Source organism: Streptopelia decaocto, assembly GCF_964273445.1.
Source record: "Streptopelia decaocto genome assembly, chromosome: 16".
NCBI lineage: Eukaryota > Metazoa > Chordata > Aves > Columbiformes > Columbidae > Streptopelia > Streptopelia decaocto.
In genome coordinates, this window is record NC_138671.1 from 10,732,911 (window position 1) to 10,751,277 (window position 18,367).

At 44.0% G+C, this 18,367-nt stretch overlaps 1 protein-coding gene across 1 annotated transcript in view; it reads left to right on the forward strand.

Moving 5' to 3' along the window:
- Positions 1–17,874, forward strand: part of LOC309447051 (myosin-3-like) — a 28,996-nt gene extending 11,122 nt beyond the window's left edge. Inside the window, exons 18-39 of the mRNA XM_082067313.1 lie at positions 82–199; positions 1,652–1,775; positions 1,868–2,004; positions 2,081–2,336; positions 2,509–2,751; positions 3,825–4,001; positions 4,082–4,227; positions 4,317–4,407; positions 4,786–5,175; positions 5,278–5,404; positions 7,343–7,461; positions 7,946–8,142; positions 8,347–8,530; positions 8,744–8,909; positions 9,529–9,653; positions 9,848–10,156; positions 10,242–10,445; positions 10,576–10,701; positions 12,074–12,244; positions 12,337–12,441; positions 12,518–12,613; positions 12,737–17,874. Coding sequence (XP_081923439.1) covers positions 82–199; positions 1,652–1,775; positions 1,868–2,004; positions 2,081–2,336; positions 2,509–2,751; positions 3,825–4,001; positions 4,082–4,227; positions 4,317–4,407; positions 4,786–5,175; positions 5,278–5,404; positions 7,343–7,461; positions 7,946–8,142; positions 8,347–8,530; positions 8,744–8,909; positions 9,529–9,653; positions 9,848–10,156; positions 10,242–10,445; positions 10,576–10,701; positions 12,074–12,244; positions 12,337–12,441; positions 12,518–12,613; positions 12,737–12,940 — 3,815 coding nt within the window. The 3' untranslated portion in view covers positions 12,941–17,874. The remainder of the gene's footprint in view (positions 1–81; positions 200–1,651; positions 1,776–1,867; positions 2,005–2,080; positions 2,337–2,508; positions 2,752–3,824; positions 4,002–4,081; positions 4,228–4,316; positions 4,408–4,785; positions 5,176–5,277; positions 5,405–7,342; positions 7,462–7,945; positions 8,143–8,346; positions 8,531–8,743; positions 8,910–9,528; positions 9,654–9,847; positions 10,157–10,241; positions 10,446–10,575; positions 10,702–12,073; positions 12,245–12,336; positions 12,442–12,517; positions 12,614–12,736) is intronic.
- The last annotated feature ends 493 nt before the right edge of the window (positions 17,875–18,367 follow it).

The following is an 18,367-nucleotide window of genomic DNA, read 5'->3' on the forward strand; positions in this document are numbered from 1 at the left end:
AAGCATAGATTAGAAATTGGCAGAAAGACCACTTGACTGATACTAGGAAAGTCAATATATCCCCATGTTGCTCTTTCACAGGTCTGATGGATCACAAGCTTGTTCTGCACCAGCTGAGGTGTAACGGTGTCCTGGAAGGGATTCGAATCTGCAGGAAAGGATTTCCTAACAAGTTATTATATGGGGATTTTAAACAAAGGTCTGTAATAACATTCTTGTGTTTGCATTGAGCCCAATTCATTTGAGAGAAGTGTCTTGCTAAACAAGTCAATCATACAGTTCTTAGGAAAAGACTATTTTAATATTTAACAACTATGGGAAGTATGAAGACATATCTATTATCAGGGTCTGTGTGGGCAGTGCCCACCCTAATGCCTTCCCGAGTACTGTATTGCAAAACCTGTTTTCACTTCATTCGTGTTCATCAGAATGTTTGGGTATTCTTTGTTTAAATCTCTAATTTGATACAAGCATGTTTCAGCAAAAATATGGAGGGTGGTCTATACCACCTCCTATATTTAACCACTATCTAGTAGAAGTTTGTACAATGTCATTTTAATAATTCTAACTAGAATGGTTTTGTTGAAAGAAAATTATGTTAAATCTCCTACCACTTTTATAATGAAATTAAAAGCTTGAGTGGCAAATGTATCTACATTAACAAAACAGACTTCAGCAGGAGATCTAAATTAGTTCCACATGGCGCACTCAGTTTGTACAGGGCTAACATTTCTACAGCACCTTAGCTACATTAATTTATACATTAAGAAAAAAAACCCAACCAAATAATTTTAACTGAGGAACTGCCATGCAAATAAGCCATTTATAAAGGTTTTCTAAATTTAGGGCAATCAGCCTGGGCTCATCTACTTGTTCTATTGGAACAACGTTGTATTGGAACAATGGCAAACGTAGGGTCAGATCTCTAGGAACAAAGAAATGACATCACAGGTACGGCACCGAACAGGGTGTCCTGGAGAGCAGGGACAGTGGCAAGGGTAGAAGTGGCATTTTGGGCACTAACTGAAGAAACCAGAAGATTTGTTTGTAGTATAGAGAACCTACAGGTGTAAAGATTTCTGAATATGCCAGAACCTGTCATCTAAAAGATTTAAATCAGGAGTCCAAGGGGGGGACCTGAGAAAAGATGTTTTCAAGGTAGAAGTGAATTATACCTTTCCTACAGTGAGGGTGAATAGCTTACCTGGGACAGTCTCAAGGTTAGAAGGCTTCAAATAAAATTGAAATTTCTTTAAAAAAAAAAATAATCACAAGGTTGCAGCTGGATGAACAAGGCACTGGGAGGACTGTGTGCCTGTGTTATACAGAAGGTCATAGCAGATAATTGCAGCAGTGCCCCTATTCTTAAAATCCATTGATTTTTTTAAAATTTTACAGCTCACGCAGTGAGCTGGACCCCTAAACTAGTGTCAATGACAGTGACACAGATGAGCAGGGTCTCTCAGGTCCAAGGACAGACTGTCCATGCCCTCAGTCTCAGTGACCTGCTTCTTACTGCTTTGCTATTTAAGGCTGGTAGTGTCAGTCAGACTCAGCCTTCCTCTGTTTCTTCAGGGTGACAGCTGTTCTTGTAGCATCCTGTGCACTGAAATAATACCAACAGTTAAACTTTTTTCCTTCGTTTTGTCAGATACCGCCTCCTGAATGCCAGCGTCATTCCAGAAGGACAGTTTATTGATAGCAAGAAGGCGTGTGAAAAGTTGCTGTCTTCCATTGAGATAGATCACACTCAGTACAAACTTGGACACACCAAGGTAAACATCTAACTTGTCCACACAATGAGAAATCACTCATTGCATTAAAATATAAGCCCAGACGTGACTGATCGCTTTCTCTTCAATTGCAGGTGTTCTTCAAGGCAGGTTTGCTAGGTGTCTTGGAAGAGATGCGAGATGATTGCTTAGGAAAACTCATCACAAAGACACAGGCTCTATGCAGGGGCTACCTCAGGAGACTTGAATTCAAAAGAATGTTCAACCAGAGGTGTGTGTCTTCTGTGATGTCTGGTTTCTCAAAAGGTGCTTTTTTCCACAGTGCTGATGGATCCTGTTGATTTCAGGGAGTCCATCTGCTGCATCCAGTACAACATCCGCGCATTCATGAAGGTCAAGCACTGGCCCTGGATGAAGTTGTACTTCAAGATGAAACCCCTCTTAAAAAGTGTGGAAACGGAGAAGGAAATGGCCACAATGAAGGAAGAGTTTCAGAGAATGAAAGAAGAACTGACTAGATCAGAAACCAAGAGGAAAGAACTGGAAGAAAAGATGGTGACTGTGGTGCAAGAGAAAAAGGACCTGCAGCTGCAAGTACAGATTGTACGTAATTTAAAAGCATTTTTGGTTCCTCATATCACACCAATTTTGTTTAGGAAGGGCCTGAGTGGAAATTCTTTTATTTCATGTTCCAATTGCACAATGAGCAGGTAATTTCTGCAAGTGTCAGGTCCAATGCATGACAATGACACACATTTCTGTTTTCTGTAAAAAGGAAAGTGAAAATTTGGCTGATGCTGAAGAAAGATGTGACCAGCTGATCAAAGCAAAATGCCAGCTGGACATAAGAATGAAGGAGTTAATAGAAAAACTAGATGATGAAGGGGAGATAAAGGCTGATCTGTCTGCCATAAAGATGAAGCTGGAGGATGAATGCTCTGAGCTGAAGAAAGATATTGATGACCTTGAGTTAACATTGGCCAAGGCTGAAAAGGAGAAGCATGCCACAGAAAACAAGGTACTTTTTAGTTCTGCTATTTGTACTTTTAGTAATAGTTGATCTGTGCGTAATAGGATGTAACTTGAACAATAGCACGATGTTATAGAAGGAAATCTATGGACCTGGCATATAATTGGGTCACCTCGGTTGTGCAGGAAAACTAACCCATAAGATCCTGCACTTGGGTCACAACAACCTCATGAGTGCTACAGTGTCAGGGAAGAGTGGCTGGAAAGTACCTGGAGGAAAAGTATCTTGGGGTGTTGGTCAATGAAGGCTGAACATTAACCAGTGTGTGGCCAAAAAGGCCACCAGCATCCTGGCTGGTGCCAGCACTGGTGTGGCCAGCAGGCCTAGGGCAGTGACTGTCCCTGTGCTGGACACTGGGGAGGCCAAACCGTGAATCCTGGGGGCAGTTTTGGGCCCCTCACGCCAAGAAAGCCCTTGAGGTGCTGGAGCGAGTTGAGAGAAGGGAACGGAACTGGTGAGGGGCTGGAGCACAAGTGCGATGGGAGCGGCTGAGGGACCTGGGGGTTCAGCTGGAGAACAGGAGCTGAGGGGAGACCTTGTGATCTCTGACCTGCCTGAAAGGAGCTTGGAGCCAGGGGGGGTCGGGCTCTGCTCCCCAGGAACAAGAGCCAGGAGCAGAGGAAACGGCCTCAAGTTGCGCCAGGGGAGGTTGAGGTTGGATCTGGGGAACAATTTCTTCCCCAAAGGGCTGTGGGGCATTGGAACAGGCTGCCCAGGGCAGTGCTGGAGTCACCATCCCTGGAGGGGTTTAAAAAGCAGGCAGAGGTGGCACCTCAGGCTATGGTTTAGTGCTGGACTTGGAATTGCTGGGTTAGCGGTTGGACTCAATGATCTTAAAGTTATTTTCCAGCATAAATGATTCTATGATTCTAAAAATGTATTAAAATGAAAGTTCAGCATTGCTTTGTGACTTCAGGAGTGTTGATATATAAGCAGAGAGATTGTATAGTTTGAGCATATAATGCAACTAATTAAGTCTCTTTGATAGTCTAGCAACAAGTTTACTGCCTCTATAAAACCCTACATTATTTGTAACTTTCAAGCATTTTGCCTTACAATAGGTTAAAAATCTGACTGAAGACACAAAAAGTTTGGATGAGACAATTGTGAAGTTAATCAAGGAGAAGAAGGCACTGCAAGAAGCCCACCAGCAGGCACTGGATGACCTGCAAATTGAGGAGGACAAAGTTAATACTCTCACCAAAGCCAGGATCAAGCTGGAGCAACAAGTGAACCATGTGAGCATGTTTAACACAAGGAGAAGGGGCAAATCCTTCAGGTGTTCCATCAGTCAGCTTTATATATGTTTATGTTACAGGTTGAAGGATCTTTAGAACAGGAAAGAAAAGCTTGTATGGACACTGAACGAGTGAAAAGGAAGTTTGAGGGAGACTTGAAACTTGCGCAGGAAACCATAGTGGATCTGGAGAATGATAAACAACATTTAGATGAAAAATTAAGGAAGTATGTAAAAAAAAAAAAGGTGACAAATTTACTATTTGTTTTTAACTGGACATATTTTCTTTTTATTGAAAAAACCATTTCCTTCCCAGGAGGGACTTTGAATTTAACCAGATGCAAAATAAAATTGAGGAACAGCAGAATTCGGGTATTCAATTGCAGAAGAAGATCAGAGAATTGCAGGCAAGAGTCTTTATGTAGTTACTTCATCTTTACCGCTTGCTTGTTTAAGCTATAGTAGCATGAATGATGCTTGCCCATAGTTGGTAACTGAGAAAATCCCTGACCCAGCCACAGTAAATACCTCTATATGTTGTAATGTTTTTCTCCACACAACAGAAAGCTGTGATCTAAAGTCAGTATGAGTTGATCCATAGGTCTTTTCCTGTTGGTAAGCCTTTGCCTGCAATGGTAAAACAGTAAAATTCGAAGGGACTTTGTTTTGCTTATGATGTCCAAAGCTATGGGCTTGGATTCTACTATGACAATTATGTGTCAATCTAAACATGTAATTGTCTGTCGCCCTATTAATTTCCGATGTGCTGTTTCCTCATTATATAGGCCCGTGTTGCAGAGCTGGAAGAGGAGACCACGAGTGAGAAAGCAATGCGGGCCAAAGCAGAGAAGCATTGTGATGAGCTGGCTCATGAACTTGAGGACATCAGTGGAAGACTTGAAGAGACTGGAGGAGCCACCAGCGCTCAGTCTGAACTCAGCAAGAAGCGTGAGGCAGAGTTTCAGAAGATGCGTCGCGACCTGGAAGAGGCCACGCTGCAGCACGAAGCCACGGCTGCCGCCCTGCGCAAGAAGCACGCGGACAGCACAGCTGAGCTTGGGGAGCAGATCGACAACCTGCAGCGAGTGAAGCAGAAGCTGGAGAAGGAGAAGAGCGAGCTGAAGATGGAGATTAGCGACTTGGCCAGTAGTACGGAGACCATTACTAAGTCCAAGGTGTTTCTTTATAAGTGAAATACTTGACAATATTTCTGTCTGGTGGGAATTTAATGCAGTACAATGCACATGAGTGATTTCCACTTTCTTACTCTCTTTCAGGCTAATCTGGAAAAAATGTACCGCACCCTGGAAGACCAGATGAGAGATACGAAAGCCAAATGTGAAGAAAACCAGAGAAATGTGAATGAGATGCTTATACAAAAGGCTCAGCTCCAGACGGAGTCTGGTAAGGAAGGCACTAAGATATGCTGAGGGGATATTTTTGCCTTTCAGTAGCAGAGAGACCATCTAACATGTACCATGAGGGAGACCTAATTGTTCCCATGGTGCGGATTCTACCTCCAGGCTAACTGGTACAGGCACAGACAACATTAGAAATAAATCAAAGGAAGTGAGTTCATGGGTGACACTTTAAAGTTCATATGCCAATTGCAAATGTTATTCCCAGAATGATGTGACATAGCTTGCTGATTCCATGCAGAGAAAAGGAATATCATCTGGTGGCTAAAAAAATGGAATAAGAGATAGAATTGGAATTAGAGAATCATGTGAATTTAGAAAAAGAAAGAAAAACAACAGAAACATTTTGAAGGATTAAAATATATTGTACAATGATTCACGCCAGAGCAAGGGAGAGCTCCAAAGGGATCATGAAACGGGAAACTAAGATTAGATGCTTGCAAAATGCAGATCGGGATGCAAAAATGAAAAAGAGCTACTGGATTGCAAAAAATGGTGGAGAATTAGAATGCAAATCAGGAGAAAACATCTATTGGGATAATACATGTGAATGGAAAAAAGAAGAGAAGGTGTTGATACCAGCATATCCACTGCCACCGTCCCACGGCAGAGAGGTGCTGCCGATCAAACTAGTCTTGTTACGTTAAAAGAAATTACACCAGAGGACGTAAAACAAATAGCTGCAGATCTTGGGCCACAGAAAGAAAGTACAGTTTTGGGTTGGGCTGTGTCACTTCTAGAATCTGCTTCCAAAATTGAATAAAGTAGGAATTAAATAGGTAAATCCTCTTAGCCAGGTTTAACATCACACACCAAGGGACTGTTCTGTGGCCTGAAGTCAAACTGCACAACAGACAGGTGAGGCAAAAATGGCATTGGCAGCACTAACACTGACCTATAAGCTGGGAGACAATGCGGAGTCGCTCAGATATGAGCAGGACAAAATACGATGTCACCCAGTCCCGCTGGGGCACCGGCAGCTCCGCTCCTCTGCAGCCGTGGGGCAGGGTGCTTGTAGCACTGGGTGCCCAAACACACTGCACTGTATATTCCTTTGTGGAAAAAAGTAGGGAAACCTACCTGGGATCAGTTGTGGAGATAGTACAGAATATTACTAAGTATCATGAAGTGATTTTAGGAGAAAAGGAAGAAAAGGGCAAAGTTCCCTATGCAGGCCAAGCAGGACCAGAGGCTTAGAGTAACCCAGCAAGTGAACAGCAGAGGAAGTTTCCAGAGCAGACAAATAGAGTAAGGAGAGGTCAAATAAACATTGGTAATGGGTAGGAAAGCAGAAGAAATTCACTAACCCTGTGCAAAGTGGTGGAGAGTATCAAAGTGTTTAGCTAGTAGAAGAGATGCTAAAATTGAATGGGAAGCAAACACAGAATAAGATAGAAAGAGTGAGACAGCTTGGAGAGAAACGTCTAGTCTTAGAGACAATTGCCCTAATGTTCTTTTAAAAATGAATGTCAGTTTAGAAGAAGTTTAGAATGGGTAACAAATGAGAAAGGAAAGAGAAATGAGGGTTTGAGACCATAGAGAAACTAAGTGCCGTGCATGTAGGTAGTTAAAGCTGAGAGAATTGTGGGTTAATTATGGGAATGTGGAAGTTTGAATGAAGAGCAAAACTCGTGATTAAAGCAGAACAGGAGTAACACTGAAGGAGATAAATAGATAAGTGTTGGAGGAGATTTATATCTGTATTGTTATTTCGTTACTAAACCCTGCATTATTCTAATAGTAAATATGACATGGTAAAAATGTATGCAATGAGAATGGTAAAAGTATATACACAAAGGTAACAACTGCTAACATAACCAATGTTGTGTGGTTCCACTTGTCTGTTACTGATTATTATTTATATATGAATATTTTCAGATGCTTAATCTGGACGCTACTGGGAATTTGTGTTCTTTTGTCACAGGTGAACTGAGCCGTCAACTCGAAGAGAAAGAAACCGTAACATTGCAACTGTCCAGAAGCAAACAGGCAATTGCACAGCAAGTAGAAGAACTTAAAAGGCAGCTGGAGGAAGAGATGAAGGTAGTGCTGACAATTGAGCACATGCTAAGGCTTCAAAATGTGTCAGGGCCTCAGTTCATTTAAAAAAACACTTGAACTTTGTAAATATTATTGCCTACAGTCTATCGCAATAAAATTACTAGTGGGCAGGATGTGTTCAGTGAACGTTGTGTTTAAGTGCTTTGCTAAGGAGGTCTCTGACTCATTATAAGTGGTTTCACTTTTGGATATATTTTTTGCATGTTTTTTAACTTTAAAAACACAATCTGTGATTTTCTTCTATAGCCCCATGGAGGAAAAGCTAAAGCATATACCAAGGTACAAGCATCACTGCTGGTCTTTTCTAGCGGTAGAGCTGAGAAAAGTTGGTCGCAGCTGAAGAAAACTGCCTGGATACTTAGAGACCTCTGGCCCTTTGTAGTGACTATATCTTTATGGTGCAAGGTCATGGGCTCACCTGCTGGTCACAGCTAAGATGGCTCATAATATGATGGCTCATTTTTAGGCCAAGAACGCCCTGGCCCACGCCCTGCAGTCTGCTCGCCACGACTGTGACTTGCTCCGGGAACAATATGAGGAGGAGCAGGAAGCCAAGGGGGAGCTGCAGCGTGCGCTGTCCAAGGCCAACAGCGAAGTGGCCCAGTGGAGAACCAAATACGAGACTGACGCTATTCAGCGCACGGAGGAGCTGGAGGAGGCCAAGTATGTGGTAGAGCAGACGAACTGTCTGGTTGTTGTATACATTGTGCAGAACATAGACCTACTTTTAGTAGCCTGACCTAAGTTATCTTTTGGTGTTTGCTTATATGCTTAATTAAAAAAAATTATAGTATTTTACTTATTAAATTATGTACACAATACACTGATTTTTTGACTCATATACTTGTTTTATTTATATTCCTTAAGGAAAAAACTCACTCAGCATCTCCAGGAAGCAGCACAGCAGGCAGAGACTGTGAATTCAAAGTGTGCCTTCTTGGAGAAGACGAATTTGCAGTTGCAGGGAGAAGTGGAGGATCTGACAGTGGATGCAGAGAGAGCAAACACATTGGCAGCTGCTCTTGGCAGGAAACAGCAGAACTTTGATAAGGTGATAAGTGAGCACAGTATCTTTTAAGTCTAACCTTCCTAGAAGGCCAAACTAATATTCCCTACTTAAGTCAATACTGAAATCAAGTTGAGTCTAACAGTTATAAGCCCTCTAGAGCAAGAGGAATTTGTTCTGTTTTCAGAGACTGTGGTATTTATCTACAAATAAAGATGTTTTCTGTACTAGCAGAAAATGAAACATGATGTCTTTCAGGTTGTGGCAGAATGGAAGAGAAAGTGTGAAGAGAGCCAGCTGGAGCAGGAAGCTCTCTCTAAAGAATCGCGCTCGCTGAACACAGAGCGCTTCAAAGTGAAAAATGCCTATGAGGAAACCTTAGATCAGCTTGAAACAATCACACGGGAAAACAAGACTCTCAAGCGTAAGTGTGTGGCTCTGGTTTCTCATTAACTGCTCGTAGTTCCACCACAACAAGACACGTGCTGCAAGCACACGTGTCTGCGCTGGGTGCACTGCGTTACAGGGATCTGTCATTACTGTTCTCTCAGTTTTAGTGGGGAATATAGATATCACACCAAACATTGTCGAGCAAGTTTGTAAAGCGATTAAGCCAATAAAGCCTGTGTCCTGGGTCACCACAATCTGCTGCAGAGGTGTGAGATCGAGGGCATTTATGTGCCACTCGCAGATAAAATGGTGCTCTCAAGAGGCTGTGCAGCTTGGGAAAGTGAAGTTTACAGATGCACCGTGAACATATAATGACAAGAGCTGTAGTGTAACCCTGATGGCCTGTCCAGGGACATTAACACATGCAGGGATCTTCCAGACTCTCTGTAAGGAGGGCTGTGAGACCACCTCGATGCCCTTGTGTTTATGTCATCCTGGCTGTATCTGTTTTTATCTGTACATACATACGCAACTGTGTATGCATGTATGTATATGTATACATGCAGGTATGCAAAAGAGGTGTTGAACAGTCAGAAAACGTAAGAGTTGAGCTTGTGTGGCTACCACAGGCTGATGTCATTCTTATCCCACAGAGGAAATAGCTGACCTGACTGAACAAGTTACTGAAAATGGCAAAATGATCAGAGACCTTGAGAAAGCCAAAAAGCAAGCTGCAGCAGAAAAATCTGAGCTGCGGTTTGCTCTGGAAGAGGCTGAGGTGAGTTACTTTAAATATTAGTTGAAAAAGTAGAGAGCGGTCTGAACAGCTTTCTGTTCTCTCTCCTGGCTGTGTGCAAGGTCGATTGCCACAAACATCAGGAGTTTGTGTGAAGTCACTGAGTAACGTCACACTTATTGTGTTCTCTGAAATGTTCTTTTTGTGTTTGTTTTTCCATTTTTTATCTTTTAAAGGCATCTCTGGAGCATGAAGAGGTCAAAATCCTTGGTGTCAACCAAGAACTGACTCAGATTAAATCAGAAATCAACAGAAAGATTGCTGAGAAGGATGAGGAGATCAGCCAGCTAAAAAAGAACCATCAAGGGACTGTGGAGATGATGCAGGGTGTTTTGGATGCTGAGATCAGGAGCAAAAGTGAATCCTTAAAGCTGAAGAAGAAGATGGAGGGAGACCTGAATGAAATGGAGATCCAGCTGAGCCGTGGCAACCGCATGGCTGCAGAGGCACAGAAACACCTGCACAGCATCCAGGAAGTTCTCAAGGTCTTGGTTTGCCTTTCTGCTTGATTTATTTTTAAGCACAGCATCTGAGAAACTAATTAGGACAAAATTGACTCTCCATATTTAGGACACGCAGCTGCACTTGGACGATGCTCTGAGGACACAGGAGGACCTGAAGGAGCAGGTGGCCATGGTGGAGCGCAGAGCAAACCTGTTGCAGGCTGAAGTTGAGGAGCTACGGGCAGCTCTGGAGCAGACGGAGCGTTCGAGGAAACTGGCTGAGCAGGAGCTTCTGGATGCCACCGAACGTGTGCAGCTCCTCCATACCCAGGTAGTTTGTTCTGCTAAAATAGACATATTTTTTGGGCAAGTGATTCAGAGAGTAAGAACAAATGGTAGTTTGTGGTGTCCATGTGGAAGTGACCAAAGTCACTCAAGGCCTCTCTTTTTCTCCTTCATAGAGCACCAGCCTTTTTAATACAAAGAAGAAGCTTGAAACTGATATGGCCCAAATGCAAACTGAGATGGAAGATATTACTAATGAAACAAAAAGTGCTGAAGAAAGAGCACAGAAGGCAATCACTGATGTGAGGATGTTAACTTTGTTTTTCTCTTCAAATTTTTGGGGCTTCCCAACTGCATTGCTGTTGGGAGTTAAAGTAAATGCTCTGGTCACCAGCTGGAAAAAGATCCAGTCTGTGGGCCTGGTTGAGGAGGTTACTTGTCAGAGCAGGATTAGAGCAACAGGGGACTTGTTCTGCTGACAAATGAGTTCTCAGGGCTGTTGTCATCATAATGAACTAAGTCCAGATTTAGTCAGTCTAAAACAACCCCAGTGCTGCATGAAAATGTAAAACACACGCATACACACACAAAAAACCCCTAGCACTATTGAAACCAGTAAAATGTCAGACACATACATACAAAAAAACCCCCTAGCACTATTGAAACCAGTAAAATGTCTCATATATTTGAGCACTTGTCTTTTCAAAATCCTATTTAAGAACTTCTAAAAGGAGAATTGTGAGTTTCCATTCAAAATCAGTGCTATATCGTCCTGTGCGAGGCCAGTGCAGCTCAGCCAGGCAATAGGGCTGGTATATCGGGGGACCCAACCTGCTAATGATTTTTGAGGCACAGGATCAAAATAAAACCTTAACACTGAAAAACATTATTTGGAGTTAAAATAGAAGGAAAAATTCTCCACTTGCTCATGAAAATGAAGAAAATGAGATCATTTGTGGTCTGTTTGAATAAAACAGAAATAGAGCATTACAGTGAATTATACACACACACATATATACAATTTTTTATGCCATTATTTTATTCTCACATTTTTTAATTTAAACTTTTTCAGGTATTTTGCTGCCAAAGCAACCTGTTAATTTTCAGTTTATTTGTGAGTAACGTCATTCAATATTTCACCAAAATGCTTAATTTGATTGTATAGGAATCAAATATTTGAGAGCAAAATAGATCCTAGTTTTGTCATAAATAGCATAGATTGTTTGAAACCGTTTTCTGCCGTGTAACACTGGCTGTCCAGGCCGTTGTGGCGATCGCAGGGCACAGCTCCCAGGCTCCACCACACTCCCGTGTGTTACGCGGAGAAGCCGCTCAGCTGTGCCGTGCTCTGCTCCCGAGCTTTGCTGTGGCTTCTGCTCTGCCCCGCAGCATCTGGATGTCAAGGGACGTCACCGCAATGACCGTACAGTGAGACAGACCATTCACCCTCTGTCCTTCCACGTTTTGCGTGTGCAGCCAGGCAGATTTTTTCCCATCCTTCTCCCTCCTATTTTGCATTTTGTTTCTGCCGCTATCATCTCACAGGAAAAAAAAGAAGTGGGAAATGTAGTGGAATGAATGGTTGGCAGCAACCAGGAATAAATCCTCAGGTGGTGCACAGCACGCACTGTTCTGTTACATTCTTCCAGTTTCTTGTGTCATCTCCCTTCCAAGGCAGCCATGATGGCAGAAAAGCTGAAGAAGGAGCAGGACACCAGCGCCCACCTGGAGAGGATGAAGAAGAACCTGGACCAGACGGTGAAGGACCTGCAGCACCGTCTGGACGAGGCTGAGCAGTTGGCCCTGAAGGGAGGCAAGAAGCAAATCCAGAAGCTGGAGGCCAGGGTGAGTACCAGCACTGAACGCGAGTGCCTAAGAGACCTTTCTTCTCTGAGTCCTGAATGAGGGATCATGCCAATTGTTGATTGATTCATCAGATCCGAGAGTTAGAAGCTGAGCTGGAAGAAGAACATAAACAATCTGCGGAGGCCGTGAAAAACGTGCGCAAATATGAACGGCATGTCAAAGAGCTTACTTTCCAGGTGGATATAAATGGAAAGCAATTCTGCTGATGTTTTGTCTCCCAAGGATGTATAATTGCATATTCCCTTTCCACAGAATGAAGAACATAGGAAGAACATGATGAGGTTACAAGATCTGGTAGATAAACTGCAGATGAAAATCAAAACCTACAAAAGACAAGCTGAAGAAGCTGTAAGTCACTAAACAGAAGCAAATACTTATTTACCATTTTCTAGGACTGTCAATTTAAAAGTTGGCTCTCTGCCCCAGCATGTTGCCAGATGGTTTTTAGTTCCTTTTGTTTTGCCATTTCAGGATGAACAAGCCAATACTAATCTCTCCAAATTCAGAAAAACACAGCATAAGCTAGAAGAGGCTGAGGAAAGGGCAGGTATTGCTGAGAGTCAAGTAAACAAGCTCAAAGCTAAAACCCGAGAAGCCCCTTCTGCAAAGGTAAGCCTTTATTGCAGGAGACAGCTGTGCAGTTCGTACTGTTTGCTCAAGCAAGTCAAGCAGTAGATTTGTGCCTCGCTGGTGGGTATAGCCATGATTCAGAAAGGACAGTTCTGGAAGGAAGAGACTTTGAAGAAAGGCTGAGAGGGTTGGGACTGTTCAGCCTGGAGGAGACTTCGAGGAGGCCTTTCAATATATAAAGGGTGCTTGGGAAGACAGAGGAAGTCAGGGCCTGTTGTGATAGAACATGGGGCAATGGTTTTAAACTGAAAGAGGGTAGGTTTAGATTGGACATAAGGAAGAAATAGTTTATGGTGAGGGTGGTGAGACACTGGAACAAGTTCCCCAGAGAAGCTGTGGATGCCCCATCATTGGAAGTGGTCAAGCTCAGACTGGACAGGGCTTTGAGCAACCTGATCTAGTGAAAGATGTCCCTGCCCATGGAAGGGTGTTGGACCGTATGATCTTTGAAGGTCCCTTCCAACCCAAACCATTCTGTGATTCTATGGCATTTCAGGCTCTGGTGTTGAGCATGAGCCCTTTGGCTCATGCTCAGATTTAAGAAACTGTCTCATAAAGTGAAAGTAATATGAGCCAACCTTACTCTGAACATTCCTAAAAAAGCTTTTTATGAGCCTTAGGCAGAATTAACAGTCTGATTGAGAAATCTGCAGCAGCACTGTGTCTTTAGCTGAGCTTCCTGGGCAGTTGTGTATCTCCAACCCAAGACTGGTACAAGATCTAGAGCCTGTTTTTCCTGGTGTGATCAGATGTAGCACCTTTTGACAGCAATAGTCTGGCTTAGTTTGTGGTTGGAGGTAAAATACCCCCAGTCCACATTTTGGAAAAATTACTAGTGCCTAGAGCATGTTTCCAGGAGGTGGAGAACCTTGGCTCCTTCTGCTTACCCACAGCATCCTCTTACACAGCATTTTAACTGTGGAAGAGATGCTATGGAGAACATGTCTTCTCCTGAAGGCTCTGGCCTGAGACTCACTAGACAACATTGGTTCTGCCAGAGGCTGGTGTGCAGCTTCCAGTGAGTCACTCAATGCCATGTAAAGGGCTTCGATTCCCCAGTACCTGTGAGGTGTCGTGCCAGGATCCCAGGGAAGCTCTTGGAAGGCTGAATCCAGGTTCCTGAGCAAGTCTCTAGACATGAGGTTACCACACAGAGGGAATGCTGACTGTCAAATTGAACTGAAAGCCCAGACAGGGGCAAGATTTCAGGTATCTCCTCTTGGGTACGCCAAGGTAAAGGCAGGTTGAAGATGCTGACTATGGGCAACTCTCTCTGCAATATGCTACAGTTTTAGATATTGTGAAGTATATACGGAGCCTGGGCACCTGGCACGGATTCTGAATTCTGCTCTGTGAGGCGTGAAAATTGAACGTTGCACTGCCTAAATCTTTGAATAGATCCCATGGATTTATGCATCCTTTTACTCCCTTACATGCTTTGCATTCCCTTTTGGAAACGCTGGGATACCCCTTGTCCCGGAGGACGGGGGTGCGGTTTGTTTAAGCACAGCAACAGTAAAGCACCGGTCTGACCGCATGACATGTGGCGATGTATGCCCAGGGTTACAGACACTGCGACACTGACCTGGGCTCCACCTGCACGTCCTGGCTGCATGGTGCATCGAGACAGGTGATTTTAGGGACCAAAAGGCTTATCTTGACATGTATGGATTAAACAAAGCTTCTCCTTTCCAGGTGGTGTTAAGAAGTGACAAATGAGCTTCTTCTGGGCTAACTAGAACTTACACAAAGTATCTTTCCAGCTGTGGATTTGCAGTAGCTAGAGCTACACTGGTAGGAAGCAATCTTCCATTTGCTTATGGACACAAACACTGTCACTCTGCTGCTGTACCAGTGTCAATAAAATAGGTATCTGCAACTTTAGGTGCTCTGGATGTTGCTGTTCAGATGAGAGTACTTTTTTTTTTCTTTGTTAAACATGGTCAAAACTGTTGTTTTGAGTCTTACTGCTGCAATGGTCATGTTTGAGCAACTTTTTCCTGACCTTCAAAGGCAGGTGTCTGCATTGACTGGGGCTGCAGGTCTCACGGTCCCTGGGGCGGTGTCTGCAGTGCCTGCGGGTGTTTTCTGGGCTCTCACCTCACAGCTCTGGTGGAATGTGCTGTTCCTTTTAGTTTCATACAGTAGTGCCACAAAGAGAAGTCTCTCAGGGGTTCCTTGCTAAATCTAGATCTGGTTATTGCTGCTGGAGTTGTCGGAGCACACTGCAGAGCAGCTCTTTCTGGGTAGTTTATTCCACTGGTGATTTTTTTAATTTTAATTTTTATATTTTTTTTTCCGTTTGCAAGATTTAGAGCATCTGACATTGGGGTAGGAGGTCTCTCAGTTACTCAAAATTTCCTTGGCGTCCTTTAATAGCTGGAGCATTACGGCATTGCAGTTGAGATCGTGAAAGCTGGGCATCTCATTTTTACCTCCTGCATTCAGCCACGTCTTCTTGTGTCCTTTCTCAAATTCACACTCCAGGACACTGATGAGTTGCTGTGTTTCTGAGTTAGCAAGACTTCACAAGGGAATGAGACTGTGAGTCCATCCATTCCCACCTTATATTACTGAATATGGAAGAGTTATACATGGGTGTGGAGATATGGAGGGTTCTTACTGCTGCGTGCTGGTTTCCAAAAAAGACAGTGTACTGTCTTTCATATAGATGGGGATTTTTGTAACAGTGAATACATTCAGCATTTTCAGCTTCTGAGTGGATTTGATCTACAATTATATTTAGGAAAACAGATCTCATTTTGATGGCCCACGCTATGAATCCACCGTCACACCCAGATATTTCTCTGAACCCACTGGGACAATCACATTTAGTGCTTTGGTTCCTATTTTCAAACCATCACAACTGTTCATTGTGAAAGAGTCAAACGCCAAGGTGCTGTAAAGCCTGTGGCACTTCCTTGTTTGTCTTCTCAAACCAGAGACTGCCGTCATCAATCGAGTTGTTCATTCTGTCCCAAGACCTGGGAAGCAGATTGTCTGCAAACACTGGTGCAAGGACTCTGTTTTGCTCAAATAATTAACTAGTGCCCTCAAATTCCAGGTCTTAGATAAACAGAATAATTGCCAGGTTGGGCAGATTTGAGGTTACTGATTTTTCCTCTCATCTTGTTCTCCAAACTACTGCCCTAGTTACAAACAGGTTTTCACATTTCCTTAGGAGTGTTTGATAATGATCATTATGCAATGGCCCAAGCTTTCCTATCACTTCGCCCAAAAAACAACCTCATGAGATACTGACTTGATCTTCAGCTTGTCTGAGAAACCTGGAACTCCATAAACCTTCTCAATCAGCCTAGCCATTAGTTTTCCCCAAACCTGTCCTTACTCCATGATTCTTTGAAAAGGGCCCTGTGATTCTGGGAATCAGAATTGAATGCTAGTTTTTCACACCAGCTGGGATAGATCTGGGTGTGCTGCTCTTCAGCTCTCCCAAGGGATGACTTTGGTGTCAGCTCCCAGTGCCTGGAAGCAGCGCTGGTCCTGGGCAGCTGCCTGTGCATGCCGCTGTGCTCCAGGGTGCCATCTGAAGTCCAGCATTGCTCTTCAGTCATGTCACTGAGCCTAGGCCACAGCGTCCAATATTGCACAGTACAATGATCTGTTAACACTTCACAGATGTGTAGAAAACCAGCTGTAATTTGCTTAGGAGCAGCTGTGCAAAACCAATGGGAAATTACTAACTGCTAGGAAAGGCTGGCTGCTCTAATGAGGGCCCTGTCATTAATCATTCCAGAGTATCCAGGCATCAGCTGGCATTTGTCACGTACGCCTCCCAGCCCTCTTTCCTGCTTTTGGTACTAAGTTTGCTGATTGCTCCTGCCCCAGCTATACGGTCCCTGGTCTTCTGAGACTTTCCTGCCTGGCAAAGCAGAGCAGCCCGGCAGTCCCTGGGGATGGGGGGTCTGCATGGACGTGGCTTTAGCAGGATAACCTCTGCCCTCACCCCAGCAGCTCCTTTCTGCAGCCACTGGAGCTCTATCCCATTTCAAAAAGGGAATTCACTTTCCTCTGGTTTAATGCTTTGTCTATGACTCTCTATGAGGTTGGCTGAACGGCAAGTGAGGGAGCCTGGCTATCCCACCTGGCAGCCTTGAGTCCCCAGCTTGACCATATCTGGAGATCATGGTGCCTCCATTGGCGTAAAATGCCGTGTGCGTGGATCAGTCTGGCTAGTTTGGAGCTGAGGATCCTGACAGTATGACTACACACCAGGGCTCAGGGTCTGCTGGTCACAATTTCATGCAATAAGAATAAAACAAATTGGAAGAAACGCATGAGGTCAGGAAGCCTCAAAGCTCAAGTTACTGCAAGGAACCTTAGTCCGTGCTGAGCTGTGATGGTTCAGGGCAGGACGAACGGGAGCGCTCGGCCGCTGCAGAGCCTCCGAGGAGCACACAGCCCCATCCGCGTCCCCATCACACACCCCGCCACAGCACGGAGAAGGTTTTGAGATTCCCGTTGAGTGTCAACCTGGCAAGGCTGCTCTGTTGGAACCAGAACCTCATCAGGTGGCATGAGGATGGGGAGAAAAGCCCTTCTCTTCATCACCGGCCTGACCATTAGGTGAGCAGCCAAGGAGGGGCTGTTCACACTTCCCACACCCAGTTGTACTGTCTTGTGACAGACACAGGGGGATGCACAACTGCTACAGAGGTGCCGGGCAAAGCCAGACTGCTGGGGGTTGTAGGAGGAGTCAGATTAATTTATTATGCTGATGGGAAAATACCTTGCCCATGAACAAACAGTTGTGCCTTTAGTTCGTCAGTGGAACCACAGGAGTCTTCACCCTCAGAAGTGCTGGACATGCCTGGGACCGGCTCAGAAGGCTGGGACTGTGCCAAGGAGCCTTCTTCCAAGAGCTGGTATCAAATCCATCCCTTAAGGGGCTCAGATTGCATTGAGTGGCAGCACTTCATGAACTGCCTAATACATATTTAATCCCAACCACTTGCTCCTGACTGCTAACACTGCTGCTGTACATAGGTCCAGCTGAATAATGTGGAGTCCCAAGGGAAACTGACTTGGACAGCTGATCCAGCTGGAAAACTTTTATGAGAAACTGAGGTTTTTTTTTCCCCAGATCTGTTTTTCACAAGGCAATGAAAATAAAACAGACATAAAAAATCAATGAGACATAAAAATAAATTGGAATGAAAGGAATACATACCAATATGAAAGAGGTTGTTAAAAGGATGGGGATAAGTTGAGGAGGGGATTTGTGATGACTAGAAAGAGGAAAAGGGGCCTCTCAAACATGCATGATGCTAAAGAACCACTCAGAGAGATCTTCAGGTGGTAAGAGGTGAATACCCTCCTGGCTGCAAAGGAATTGTGTTTCACTTGCAGACTCACACACCCACTGGTATCTCTCTGGCTCTCCAGGATGGCATTGAAAATAAAGCAGCAGCCATGCACCCTAAGCTCAGGGACAGGTGCACACCCTCAGGC